Source organism: Cryptosporidium hominis, assembly GCF_000006425.1.
Source record: "Cryptosporidium hominis TU502 chromosome 7 CHRO017011, whole genome shotgun sequence".
NCBI lineage: Eukaryota > Apicomplexa > Conoidasida > Eucoccidiorida > Cryptosporidiidae > Cryptosporidium > Cryptosporidium hominis.
The window spans coordinates 1-14,312 of NW_667291.1; the positions used below are offsets into that span (position 1 = coordinate 1).

General features: G+C 29.3%; 7 protein-coding genes across 7 annotated transcripts; 4 read left to right on the plus strand and 3 right to left on the minus strand.

The window, feature by feature from the left end:
* Positions 1 to 1,807: 1,807 nt before the first annotated feature.
* Positions 1,808 to 4,132, plus strand: Chro.70067 (protein-related). The annotated part of the gene is made up of 1 exon (XM_661558.1): positions 1,808 to 4,132. The coding sequence occupies one exon, from the start codon at positions 1,808 to 1,810 to the stop codon at positions 4,130 to 4,132; it is 2,325 nt and encodes a 774-aa protein (XP_666650.1).
* Positions 4,133 to 4,380: 248 nt separating this feature from the next.
* On the minus strand, positions 4,381 to 4,731 carry Chro.70066 (hypothetical protein). The annotated part of the gene is made up of 1 exon (XM_661559.1): positions 4,381 to 4,731. The coding sequence occupies one exon, from the start codon at positions 4,729 to 4,731 to the stop codon at positions 4,381 to 4,383; it is 351 nt and encodes a 116-aa protein (XP_666651.1).
* A 212-nt stretch (positions 4,732 to 4,943) lies between these two features.
* Positions 4,944 to 6,710, plus strand: Chro.70065 (hypothetical protein). Its single annotated transcript, XM_661560.1, has 1 exon — positions 4,944 to 6,710. One exon carries the CDS (start codon positions 4,944 to 4,946, stop codon positions 6,708 to 6,710), a length of 1,767 nt encoding a protein of 588 aa, XP_666652.1.
* A 53-nt stretch (positions 6,711 to 6,763) lies between these two features.
* Positions 6,764 to 7,408, minus strand: Chro.70064 (hypothetical protein). The annotated part of the gene is made up of 1 exon (XM_661561.1): positions 6,764 to 7,408. The coding sequence occupies one exon, from the start codon at positions 7,406 to 7,408 to the stop codon at positions 6,764 to 6,766; it is 645 nt and encodes a 214-aa protein (XP_666653.1).
* Positions 7,409 to 8,304: 896 nt separating this feature from the next.
* On the plus strand, positions 8,305 to 9,270 carry Chro.70063 (lactate dehydrogenase). The annotated part of the gene is made up of 1 exon (XM_661562.1): positions 8,305 to 9,270. One exon carries the CDS (start codon positions 8,305 to 8,307, stop codon positions 9,268 to 9,270), a length of 966 nt encoding a protein of 321 aa, XP_666654.1.
* A 415-nt stretch (positions 9,271 to 9,685) lies between these two features.
* On the plus strand, positions 9,686 to 10,636 carry Chro.70062 (malate dehydrogenase). Its single annotated transcript, XM_661563.1, has 1 exon — positions 9,686 to 10,636. The coding sequence occupies one exon, from the start codon at positions 9,686 to 9,688 to the stop codon at positions 10,634 to 10,636; it is 951 nt and encodes a 316-aa protein (XP_666655.1).
* Positions 10,637 to 11,250: 614 nt separating this feature from the next.
* Positions 11,251 to 14,253, minus strand: Chro.70061 (P-type ATPase3). Its single annotated transcript, XM_661564.1, has 1 exon — positions 11,251 to 14,253. One exon carries the CDS (start codon positions 14,251 to 14,253, stop codon positions 11,251 to 11,253), a length of 3,003 nt encoding a protein of 1,000 aa, XP_666656.1.
* Positions 14,254 to 14,312: the final 59 nt, after the last annotated feature.

A 14,312-nucleotide genomic window follows, 5' to 3' on the forward strand; every position in this document is an offset into this window, starting at 1 on the left:
CAATAATTTTACTGCATAGCTCAAATATAATTATTGTTACAGGTCTCTTTTCTGACTATTACCTTTCTTTTTTACTTATTTTTTTCTAACCTCTAACTTTTATAATTGTAATTATGTATTTAATATCGTTTCATATATTATATTTACTTTAAAAAATTGGTTTTATATTCAAAGAATGTTTTTTTTTCCAATTAAATTAAGCGCCACACACATGTGATTATTCCGGTACAGGAGAAATGTCATGTTTAACTTTGATAAATTTTTTTTTTCGTAAATATTGATGTCCAAAAAATCTACCTGAATTCTAATTAATTAGCCAGAATTTAAATCCCACCGAATCATTCGAATATAATAAATTAGTTATAACCATATTTTTAATTCTCATAAATAGTTTCAAAAAAAATTTAGTAAAAAAATTGGAAATAAAATTCATATTATTAGAAAAAACATATATTAAAATGACGTAATTATTACGTGGCATCAATTAATTTATATACTAATTAATAATAATTCATGTGGAATGCATGCAAAAAAAAAAATGTTATGCTCGAAATGTTGTATAAGTGGCACCCCGCATGAACAAAATGCATGCAAATAATATGAGGTATTGTGAGCAGAAGGGATATATATATTTATATAAATACATATGCACATAACTTTTAAAAAAATGTGGGAATTAAATTTATTCATCTAGGTTGATGTTTGACCCGAATTTAAGATATAAATCAACCTTTAATTTATCCATTTCTTGTTGAATTGAAGATAATTCCTTGGAAATTTCTTCAATTCTGCCTTCAACTTGAGATTTGAGCTCCTCAATCTTTTCAGTGGCTTCATCTTCTGAAGCATGATAATATGATTCACCAACACGAATTCTATAATATAAATATGGGTATATAAAATTTCGAATAAAGTGGGGGAGAAGAATTAAAGATAAATTAAGGTAAATAAAGTTAATATATATGGAATTTAATTAAATAATTAAAACTTACAGAATTCCCTCAGGGTCCATACATAATGCAATTTCATCTAATGCATCACAATGTGTTTGGAGATTTTCCTAAAAACAAAATATGAAGTTAAATGAAGAACTTTATTAAATGGATGTTAAAACTAACTTACCTTAAATCTCTCAAGCTCACCCTTCAACTCAACTTTTCGGTTTAATAAAGAACTAAAACGATTAATTTGTTTTTGATCATCATAGCTCATATTAATATCGCTGGAATTAGATGGATCTCTCATTTTTGGGGTTTATATTAAACTTGAGTTTGTTCAAAAGAAGAGAAAATAAATGGTCAATTTATGGTCAATTATTAAATATCAAGTTTGGAACTTTATCTCTTGTAACTAAAGCTATGAGTCAAATCAAATCTAAAACAAGAAACTTGAATAGGTTATAGCAAACTTGTTCTTTATGGGATATAAGTGTGTAAATTAAAAACAGCTTGAAAGTAATGCTTGGTTTTATGGGTATTATACAGCTACTTTATATATAAATATAATATATTATATTAACAATAATGATAGTTATTATAATTTATTTATTCACTATAATTAATATTTATAAATAAATATATTAAAAACTGGGTATTCTCCAAATTGGCGCCAAAAGATACCATATTTAAAAGGCTAAATTTGATTATTAGGAGGGGAGAAAAAAAGATATATTTTAGAAAAGGGAAAGGAATAGAAATGAGAATATAGTATAAAATATACATTTTGGTATTGATAAGGAAACTATTTCACACAAGAAGTTACCGAAAAAGAGGAAAAGTAAGGAATAGTCGAGACTGTATCTTGAAAAATGAGTTTGCAAAATCAATTACAAGAAGGTGAAAGCTCGGATGGTAGTGAAGATTTTGGTCCTGATTTTACAGATTTTGTTGATAAAAGTAAGAAAGATGAAGATCAGCAATTCAGCTATCTAGAGCCTGATTTTTCTAACGATAAATATGAATTGGACTATTCAAATAAATTGAAAACAAGGAAAATTGAAGCTATAACTAATAATCAATTAAAGGAAATAAAAGAAGAAGATAATAAGGATGATGATGACTCTCTAGGCCCAATGCCCACAATGTTAACAACTAATGACTTTATTGAGAAAGTTGAATTAGAAAATAATGATAATAGAGAAAGGGAAAGGAATAGAGAGAAAGAACTTGAGAAAATAGTAAATATTCCAAGAACAGATTTTTATGAATGCAGTTTTATGCATAAAAAACAAGTTACTCACATATTATCTAGTAATAAAACGGGGTTTATTATTACAGCAAGTAAAGATGGTGTGATAAAATTTTGGAGATTAAGGTCAGAAAAAGAAATATCAAGGGAAAAAGAAAATCAAACAAAAGAATCATCTTCTCCAGTAATCACTTCATTAGAGTTTGTAAAAGGCTTTCAAGCTCATAAAAATGAAGTATCTGATATTTCTATTTCAAATTGTGAACAATATATGGCAAGTATATCAGAAAATGAAAAAGATATTAAATTATATAGTATATCAAATTTTGACATGATTTCTATAATAAGAATTCCTATATATCCTAATAGATGCGTATTTTTATCATCAATAGGAGGAGGATTATCTTCCAGTTCTATCAATAATCATGGGAATAAGAATGATAAAAATAAAAGTAATATGCGAAATATAAATACATTTAATTTATCAAGTGGATTAATATATCCCCAAATTGTGCTGTCAGAATTGAAAACAGGATCTATATATATATATTCAATTAAAGGAGGTAATTTACTTATTAATAATGAAAAAGATCAAGATAATGAAAGCTTTCCAAAATATAATAATCATAAAACTCAAGTTACATGCTTGAAGTTTTTGCCAAACTTAGGAATAATTATATCAGGAGATATATCAGGAGGATTAGAATTTTGGGATCCTTGGATAATGACTTTACCAAGAAGAAATATCCAAGATAATGAATTGAATCCTATCAAATTTCAATATAAAATAGAAACAGATTTATTTGAGTTACAAAAGAATAAATGTTATGCAATTAATATGGTAGTAAGTAACGATGAAAGAAATCTTGCAATCAAATGTTCTGACTATAAAATTAGATTATTTTTAATTCAAACAGGTAAATGCTATAAAATATTTGATGAAAATATATCATCTTATAATATAATGCAGAGTAATCCAGAATATGACTTCTTGCATATTGACCATTTAGAATTTGGTGTTAGATCATCAGTTGAAACAGAAATTCAAAATCTTCCAGAATATTATAACATGCAGAATATGGTTTTTGATGAAACGTCTAGATTTCTAATATATACTTGTATGATTGGTATATGTGTACTTGATATAAAAATTGGAAAGCGTGTTTTAATTATTGGTAAATTTGAAACAGGAAAAAGATTTCTTAATTTGGGATTATTACAAATACATAGAGGAATTAATTACAATGATAATCATTTAAGTAATGTTGATTCAGCTATTATTACTTCTGCTTATAAATCAAATCGTATATATATATTTTCAAAAAGATTACCATTATTAGATAATGGTGATGTTAATTTAAAAAGAGATATATTTAATGAATTACCAAGTAATGAAGAAATTGAGAGACAAAAACAATTGGAACAATTCTCAAATAAAGGGAAAGAAAGAAGTAATGCATATGTTAGAATTGCAAAACAAGTTATACTACATACAACTAAAGGAGATATTACTTTAGAACTTTATCCAGAAATTGCTCCTAAAGCTTGTGAAAACTTTTCAGTACATTGTTTTAATGGATATTATAATAATTGTATTTTTCATAGAGTTATTAAAGGTTTTATGATACAAACTGGTGATCCAACTGGACAAGGTATTGGCGGAGTATCTATATGGGGTAAAGAATTTGAAGATGAAATTTCACCAAATGTAAAGCATGATGAACCATTCACTTTAAGTATGGCAAATGCAGGCCCAAATACAAATGGTAGCCAATTCTTTATAACAACAGCATCTTGTCCATGGCTGGATGGAGTACATACTATATTTGGTAAGGTTGTTCATGGTAAAGAGATTGTGAAAGAAATTGAGCATGTTTCAACTAATAGGAATGATAGGCCAATACAAGATGTATCAATTATATCAGCGTCAACTATATTTAATTAATTCATTAATTTTCCTTCCATTTGAAGTCACATTTTACACAAGTATAAAAGCTTGTCATTGGTTCATCAGCTGATCTAATTTGTAATTGGAAGAAGTAAGCTTCAGAAAATGAGCACTTTGGACAAACAGCTAAAAGTTTAAATAAAGAATAACAGTAAAATAGGAAGTTATTATTAAAGTAATTGGCAAATATTTAGAGATAGTAGTATTATTTAAGAGATTTATATATAATTAAATATTTTAAGGACTTATAATATATTTAATTTTTTTTTCCATATTCCCTTTTTTATTAATTGATAAATAATACTTTGAATATACAAATATAATTCATTTGTATAATACAGTAATAAATAAAGATCTCTTCTACAAATAATAGTACTACCACTATATAATCTTAACTTACCCATTGTCTTTGAGCTTGCAATTTCGTTCATATCTATAGAAGGTTCTTCCATCTTTTTGGGAACAAAATCTGTTACTTTGCTAATTTGGCTCACAATTTTGAATACATAAGGACATGTGGGACAATAAAATGCCATTCTCTCCTCATGTTCCTTAAGTAATAGAATATTGTGGCAATGAATACAAAACTGCACCATTCTCCATAATATATTAATTTTCAAAAAAAAGAAAATGTCAGAATCGGAAATTGGCGCCAGCGCCAACCGACCTGATACTTTATTTAATAAAATACCTGAATAAAGATGACCAAATTTTAGTTAATAGGTTGATAGGAAATATTTAGAGAGAAAATCTATAGATTAGGAATCTAATCTATATTAGAATAGATTCCCAGGCGAAATTGGTAACAATGCCTAATAACTCAAGGTTATTCAAGGAAAAGCTTAGAAAGGAGTTAATAGAGAAACATGTTAAAAATATAGAAAATAGCAACTTAATATCTCTAAAATTTCAGGAAAGATTGATAGATAATCATGGAAGGTTGGATGATGAAGTAATACTGAAGATACAATCATTTTTGAGACCATGTGATTTGGAAGAAATATCAATTGAAAGATCTGATAAAAGTAAATGTGGTTGGATTCAGTGCCAAGTAGGGATTTCGGGAGGATCTTCTAACAATTTAAAGAGTAAGTGGGCTTTGGATAAGAGATCAGGCAATATAATTGAGAGATCAATTTTGAGTCTTTTTTGTTCAACAAATTGCTATTACTTGTACTTGGATCTTTCCATTTCACTGTCCGAGACTCATCCTCACCTTAGAACTGATGCATTGATCGAAATTCAAAAGTGGTTAGGCTTAGATCAAAATGAAGAACAAAATGACAAAGACAAAGCTTTTAAGAATGAGGAGATGAAGATTGACTGTGAAAATAAGAAAAACGAAGAAAAGGAGAAGCAGCAGGAAAAAGAGAAACATCTGGAGAAGGAGAAACAGCAGGAGAAGGAGAAACAGCAGGAGAAGGTAGAAAATGAAGATATTGGGATGGTTAACACATTAAGTTTCTCACAAAGCAAAATTCCTACAAATTACACTTTTGATAATTCTCAAATGGCTACAGATAAAGACCAGAAAATGATAAATTTAAAGAAAGTAGAAACAAATAAAGTAGAAAATACCAAAGTACATGCTGAACTTTCAAACCTTTTAAACAGTATTAAAACCTTCAGGAGGAACAATACTCAATACAAATTTGATCAAATTGTCAAACATTTTGATTACTTAGATATTGAAGAATCAGAGCCTACTAGATCTTCGGAGCCTAGTGAATTAAGTATCGAAAATCATAAGCCTTCTTCTGAGAACCTTCAAGATAGAGACAAAGAAAACTCTGTAGATGAAAAAAAACTGGATAATTTGGATAGCTTAGAAGAATTAGATGACCCAGAATATACATACCAGGATATGATGCAAGTATTGCATGATATTACTGAAGATGATGAGGATGACTACGAGGACGAGGATGAAGATGATGAGGAAGAGAATGAAGAGAAAGAGGAAGAACGAGTAGATAATAACGAATACAAGAAAGATTGTTCTGGAAAGAAACATAAGAAAAATGGCGCAGTTCAAGACTATGTTCTCTTAATGACACAGTTTTATGATAACTTATCACCAGAAGTTGTTGTTTTGGATTTACTAACATCTCTTATTTCTGAAGAAACTAGAGATTTAATTAAATCTAAGTGTATTGTAGAGCAGGGTAAAAACAATGAAAAAGAAGAATCTAATAAAGAAAATAATAAAAATAATGAATTTGATATTATTCAAATTGACAGAAGAAACGTATTAAAAGATAATATTTCAGGATACATTACCTCAATAGAATGGATATTTCATACTAAATTATTGGTATTCACAATTTATAGAATACTTGATACATTTGTATTCCCATTTTCTATACCAAACCTTAAACAACCATGTTTGGAACTTTTAACTTTTATTCTAATAGATATTATTATGGATAATGAAATTCATTTCAATATTACCAATTATTTTAAATCATTACAAGATGAAATAAAAATTAAAGCTGAGCAATGGCTTCTTGAAATTAGAAGGAAATATGATGACAAATTTATCGATAATATTAAACTTCTATTTATTAGTAAAGATTAAAACAAAATCTTAATCCCTTAGCCTTATATTTGATTGTAATATACATTAATAGCTTAAGATCCTCCACAACTTGAGCCACAACATCCTGTATTCTTAGATCTATAATAACTTGAATCCAAATGCATTCTATCTCTTTGACTTGTCCCTCTTCTTCTGGATGAAAACATTGATGTGAACCAATCAAAATTCATAAATCTTCTAAAAGAGGATTGAGAATCTGTAGAAGTTCTACTATTATTGCTATTACATGTATTATTTGTGTTTCTATATGAATGACCTGATGAATCTTTAAATTGTCTTGCCTTTTCTGCTCTAATTGCTGCAAGCTCCTCATCCAGCTTCTGGCTCTTATCCACGAAATTATCCTTCTTACTTTTCAAAGCTGATTTTGGAGTTAGAGGAATTGATGCTTCTTGTTGATTTTTAAGTGACATATTCGATATTTCCTTTACAATTAATTCGTTATACGATTCTTTTTTCAATTTAAATTTTCTACAATTATCACCAGTATTGTCAGAGCTACCACTTTTTTGATCTTTTTCAATATTTTGATCCTGCAACTCAAATCCCATCATAAATAATTGTTCCCTTAGCTTATTAAAGTCTGCTTCTGGAAGATCTTTACTTAATTCCACTTCAACATCCTCTTTCCCTCCTTTACTTCCAACTATAGTCATTATCTCGATTAAACTTGACATTTTGCTAAAAATATCTATATTCCACTTTTAATTCCCTTGATAACGATTAAAAAAAAAAAAAGTTAATTATTTTTCACTTTTAATTTTTTGTTTTTAATTATATCTGTGCGCTCAAATATTTACTTGCAAAATATTTTTCAAAATTATTAAATTCAAAGTTAAATTTTGAAAAATACTTTAACATTCAAATGCTTGTGTATTAGTATTATTATTATTATTATTTCTATGCTCTTATAAATTATTTCTAATTTTTATTTCACAATTTCAAGAATCCGTGAAATAAAATATATATTTTTTGATAAATTCACACGTAATTTAAAAATTTAATGTGGACAATTTTTGTTTAAAAAGAAGAAAAAATTGCATGCAAAATATAAAAAATGATAATACGACTATTTTTGCAAAAACTGCATACCGGCATTTACATGCAATAATTAAGAATTAAAATCTTATAATTAGAGGGGTAAAGGGGTGGATAAGTTATCGCAATTAGCTTTAAGATATCAATCAAAGTTTTGATATTGAAGGATATATAAATAATGTAAACTGCAAACAAGCAAGCTAGTAGGGTTAGTTGAATTAACATTGATGATTTCTTGGAATTATATTTAAAGAATGAGATTCAAGAAAAAAAATATGGTGTTTTTGAATAAAAAAAAATCTAAAATAAACAAAACAAAGGGCCCGCCTAGTAGCGTAAGTATACCTAATTAAAGATAAATTTAAATAATAAAAATATTATGGATATTAAAGATATTTTTTTGCGTACAGAAATCCACACATGTATAATTATTAGAGGACAAAAAAAGAGATAAGAATCACTATTATTTAATTAAGTTTAATTACAAGCGAATTTTTATTTTCGAAGCATTTATTTATTTTTTTTTATATTAAAGATGATTGAAAGACGCAAGATTGCCGTTATTGGGTCAGGACAAATTGGAGGTAATATTGCATATATTGTAGGTAAAGACAATTTAGCCGATGTAGTACTTTTTGATATTGCAGAAGGCATTCCACAAGGAAAAGCACTAGATATTACCCACTCTATGGTAATGTTTGGTTCCACATCAAAGGTTATCGGCACAAATGACTATGCTGATATATCAGGCTCTGATGTAGTTATTATCACAGCCTCCATTCCAGGTCGTCCAAAAGATGATCGTTCTGAACTCTTATTCGGAAATGCTCGTATTTTGGATTCAGTTGCCGAAGGTGTTAAGAAATACTGTCCAAATGCCTTTGTCATCTGTATCACAAACCCATTAGATGTCATGGTTTCACACTTCCAAAAGGTTTCTGGGCTTCCACATAACAAAGTTTGTGGTATGGCAGGTGTATTAGATTCATCTAGATTTAGAACATTCATTGCACAACACTTTGGCGTGAATGCTTCTGATGTTAGTGCTAACGTTATTGGTGGCCATGGAGATGGTATGGTACCAGTTACTAGTTCAGTTTCAGTTGGTGGTGTTCCTCTTTCATCCTTCATTAAGCAGGGTCTTATCACCCAGGAACAAATTGATGAAATTGTGTGCCATACCAGAACAGCATGGAAGGAAGTTGCTGATAACTTAAAGACAGGAACTGCCTACTTTGCACCAGCCGCTGCTGCTGTTAAGATGGCTGAAGCTTACCTAAAGGATAAGAAGGCAGTTGTTCCATGTTCTGCATTCTGCTCCAACCACTATGGTGTAAAAGGTATATACATGGGTGTTCCAACAATTATTGGAAAGAATGGTGTTGAGGATATCCTCGAATTGGATTTAACTCCACTAGAACAGAAGCTTCTTGGGGAATCAATTAATGAGGTCAACACTATTTCCAAGGTGTTAGATAATGCACCAGCAGCTGGTGCATAAAGAATATTTTTTTCTTATTTCAATAAGATTGTTTGCGATATCCTGTAATTCAAAAAATGTAAAAAAATTCTCTCATCCAACTTTCATTTATTGTATGAGATGGCTGATTGAGATTATTGCATGTGGGTTTTCGGGATTAATTATTAGTAAAAATAGAAAAAAAGCTTAATGCGTATTATTCTATTCTCATTTTCTTCCAAATGTTGTATGAATTTGCACTTGTTGCCGCGCCATTAGCTGTTTAAATTCCCGCCTGCTGTTTGAATTTGTTACACCCCTCGTTTAGGTAATAATTGCGTGGGAAATGAGTATCTTAAAAGCTAAGTAGGGGAAAAAGAAAATAGATCACAATAAAATAGAGAAATTCTATTGATATAATTAAAACAAAATAAGTTATAAATATAATACTGTAATTATGAGAAAGAAAATTTCAATTATTGGAGCTGGGCAAATTGGCTCAACTATAGCACTTCTTTTAGGCCAAAAAGATTTAGGAGATGTATATATGTTTGATATTATTGAAGGAGTTCCACAAGGAAAAGCTTTAGATTTGAATCACTGCATGGCATTGATTGGGTCACCAGCGAAAATATTTGGGGAAAATAACTATGAGCATTTACAAAACTCTGATGTCGTCATAATAACAGCTGGAGTTCCTAGAAAACCAAATATGACACGTTCAGATTTACTTACTGTTAATGCAAAGATTGTTGGTTCAGTTGCAGAAAATGTGGGTAAATACTGCCCTAATGCATTTGTAATATGTATTACTAATCCTCTAGATGCGATGGTTTACTACTTTAAAGAAAAGAGTGGAATACCAGCTAATAAAGTTTGTGGTATGTCAGGTGTGCTTGATTCCGCTAGGTTCAGATGTAATTTAAGTCGAGCATTAGGTGTAAAGCCATCTGATGTATCAGCCATTGTTGTAGGTGGCCATGGAGATGAGATGATACCATTAACTAGTTCAGTTACAATTGGTGGAATTCTGCTTAGTGATTTTGTTGAGCAAGGAAAAATTACTCATTCACAAATCGATGAAATTATTAAGAAGACAGCATTTGGTGGCGGTGAAATTGTTGAACTTTTAAAAACTGGCTCAGCATTCTATGCGCCAGCTGCTTCAGCTGTAGCTATGGCTCAAGCTTATTTGAAAGATTCTAAATCAGTATTAGTTTGTTCAACATATCTTACTGGCCAGTATAATGTTAACAATCTTTTTGTAGGTGTTCCTGTCGTTATTGGAAAAAATGGTGTTGAAGACGTTGTTATTGTTAATTTATCTGATGACGAAAAATCATTATTTTCTAAATCAGTTGAATCTATTCAAAACCTTGTCCAAGACTTAAAAAGCCTTAATATTTAAATAATTTAAATGCTCCAAATTCGTAATTTTATTGGAATTTTTGCATGCAATGAATTTTTTAGTTTATTTGTTTTCACACGTTTACACCGGTACTGATTTTCCTTTTTTTACTGGCGTTTCCGCATGTGCTCTGAAAAAGTTTTGCATGCGCGTCCACATGTAAGGCGCACAATGCATTAGTCTGTGTTGACTTTTTTAACCATTCTATTCATTAGGAATTAATCAAGTATTAGAAATTTAGAGTTTTGTTTATTTTTTTTCTATTTAAAAATTCATCTGTATATGGAAAGAGTCTTACGAAAACAAAATAATACTTTACAAAGCTAAAATAAGTTTACTAATGTTATTAATTTAGGAGTTTTCTACAAAAAGATAAATTCAAATTAAATAATATACCAAAACCCAAAAAGCACAAGTTAAATCCAAAATTCCCAAGTTAAATTTTATTATCAAACCAAAAAAAAAAAAGTTTTCAATACAAAACTTTTATTTGCTTTCCAAATTTTATTGGATTATTTTATGTATAGAGAATGTTATTTGAAACAAACTTATCGAATAAATATAATTTTTCAATAGATAAAATAACATTCAAGACCATGGTTTTAATTACTGGTTCAAATTTTGGAAGCTGAATTGAAGTTTAATTTGCGATAAATAAATATGCAAATTAGGAAGGAAGCAGCTATCCATCCAACGAGCTCAAACTTCCAAGAAAATGGGAAAACATTGTTACTCGAGAATTTTGGGATATTCATTCCAAATAAAGTTCCAGGAGTTATGCTTTCTTGACAGTTAATTTTAAAGAAGCATGTAATAAGACTTGGCTCCGAAAAAATTAGAAATAAAAGCCCAAGCTGTGCTAAAAACCACGTAGAAACAAGAACTTTATTTTTATAAAAAGGTTCTCTGTGATATCCTCCCATTCCAAAAATCAGAGCCATATGCGAATGCAAAGAGCACATCCAAATTAAAGTTGTGGATGATTCAAATCCATCTTGGCGTGCAGAAGTGAAAATTGGAATTCCCAAATTTCTTGTATAACTAGAAACAAACCACGACTTATTTGATAAAAAAAACAATACGACACCCAGGTTGATTCCAATAACAGAAACAAAACAAATAACAGTTAATATGGAACTTCTTGATACCAATCCTGCATCTACAGGATACTTTTTAATCTTATTTGCAGGCCTGCTCCTTTTTATTCCCCATACACTTGGAAAATTTACAAAAATACTATAATAAAAGTACCCCATGGTTGGAAGAGTTGCTTGTGCGGAATATAATAAAATATTCTTACAAATTACAATTGTGAATCCATACATAATCATGAACAAGTACAATGAACGTGAATTAGCAGCACAACCGCATCCCTCTCGAATAATACTTAATATTCCATTTAAATCCCCTTTATCCAAAGAAAAATGGCTACTTAAACTTCCATTTTTATTAACGAATATTCCCAGATTGGAATCTTTAACAGCAGCAACATCATTTGTTCCATCACCAACCATTCCAACAATTTTTCCTTCATTCATAAATTGTCTAATAACACTCTGTTTATTAATATGGTTAGCTCTTGAAATTACTGAAATATTATCTTTAAACAAGTCCAAAAGAGTCTCATTACTCAAAAATGCCTGCTTGGAATCATTTTTTAATGGATTAACAATACCTTCATAATTATGTAAAGCAATCTTGCTCATCATTTCGTAAGATTCAAATGTTACAACTAATCTTATCTTATTCAAATTTTTAATAACTTCCTCCAGATCAATTTCATGTCTAAATTCATTCATAAAAACTAATTTTCCGGAAATAATACAACACAAGATAGCACTTTGGTTACCATTCAAGTCAATTTCGCAAAGGTTAAGTTTTGCTTCAATATTAGAAACTTTAAATTGGCTATTAATAATTCCAACTTGTTTAGCAACGCACAATGCACAATCTGAATTATCGCCAGTTAAAATTATGGGCTTAATTCCAAGATCTTTAATTTCCTTAATAATAAATGGTGCTTCGTTTCTAATACAATTTGAAAAGCAAAGAATTCCAACTGGAGTTAAGTCAACTTCAAAATTAATTCTTTCACTTTCGTTTAATAATCTATACAATTCAATTGACTTTTTATCGGATTTCAATTCCCGATAAGCTATTAATATTACATAAAATCCTGAAGAAGATAGTTTAGATGTTCTAAATTCAATTTCCTCAGTCGATTGGTTCTCAATTGAAAACTTTAAAATGGATTCAGATGCGCCTTTAGTAAATAAAAAGACTCTATCTGTGACGTTACAACGAACAATAACACTCATTGACCTACTAACGCCATTAAAATCGAATATCTTCAGTATTTCGCATCCTTTACTGAGCTTTTTTTCAAGATTTGCAGTATTTTCGCTTGCATAGATATTTTCAAGATCAAATTCAGCTCCTTTTTCAAAAACAAACCTTCTTAAAGATCTATCATTTAAAGAGGACTTCTCATAAATACAAGATCTTGTAAACTTAAGCATTTCCTTTTCAATTGAATCTCCGTAATACCCTCCGTCACCTTGATCAGGAACAAAAGATAATGAATGGCAAGTTGAAATTGCCATTTTTAATATATCAATTTTTTCTCCATTTATTCCCCTAACTATTCTTTCGGAATAACGTTCATTTCCAGTAAAGAATCCCTGATCTTCAAGTAAATCAGAATTTAATCTTTCAACATTATCAAGTACGTAATCATTCATTGTTAAAGTACCAGTCTTATCAAAGAATAATGTATCCAACTTACTAGCAAACAAGATTCTTCTTGGGTAAGAACTTTCAACATTTTTATCATTTTTTAATATTGAAACTGAACTATTAATGCATGATTGTACAAAAGCTGGTGCCCAAATTGGAAGAAGTTGTAGTAAAGTACCTAAAATGAAGAATATGGACCCAATATTAAATTGTGAAATTAAGCATTGTACTGTTATAACAACTGATGCAACTGATAAAGCTAATAACCACAGTAATGGAATATCATTATGAAAATCATCAGAAATTATATTTTGAGAGGCTGTACGCAGAATTTTTGATTTAAATGTAAAAACACCAGTATTCAAGACTACGGAAATTAATGAATTATTTGATTCATCTCCGCCAAATACTTTAATAATTTTACATCCAGCATGAATCAAAGAGTCTTTAAGAATATTATCACCAGCTGAAAGTATTTGAGAATTTGAAAGTGTTGATAAATCAAGAGGCTTTTTAAAAACAGGTGTTGCTTCACCTGTCAAACTTGATTCATCAACAAGTACTAATTTTTCCATAAGTATCATATCGCAAGGTGCGATATCTCCTGTTTCAGATAATACAATATCAAAAAGGACAATATCAGACGCTTTAATCGATTTTTGAATATTCCCACGTATTACTTTAACTGGTCGATTATTAATTTCATGGGTTTCTTTTAAGAGTTTTCTATTTCTAAAAATATCTTTAAAGAAACTAAATAGGTTTGTATATAAAATCAAAGCCGACCAACAAAATGACCAAGTGAAAAACCTCAAAAAGAAAGTTGTTGAGAGCATTAAATATTGTAAAATAAAAGTTGGACAAAAGAAAATACGTTTCATTACAAGTAATGCAGGCTCAGTTTCATATGGGAATTCATTTTTTCCAAAAACAGATAAAT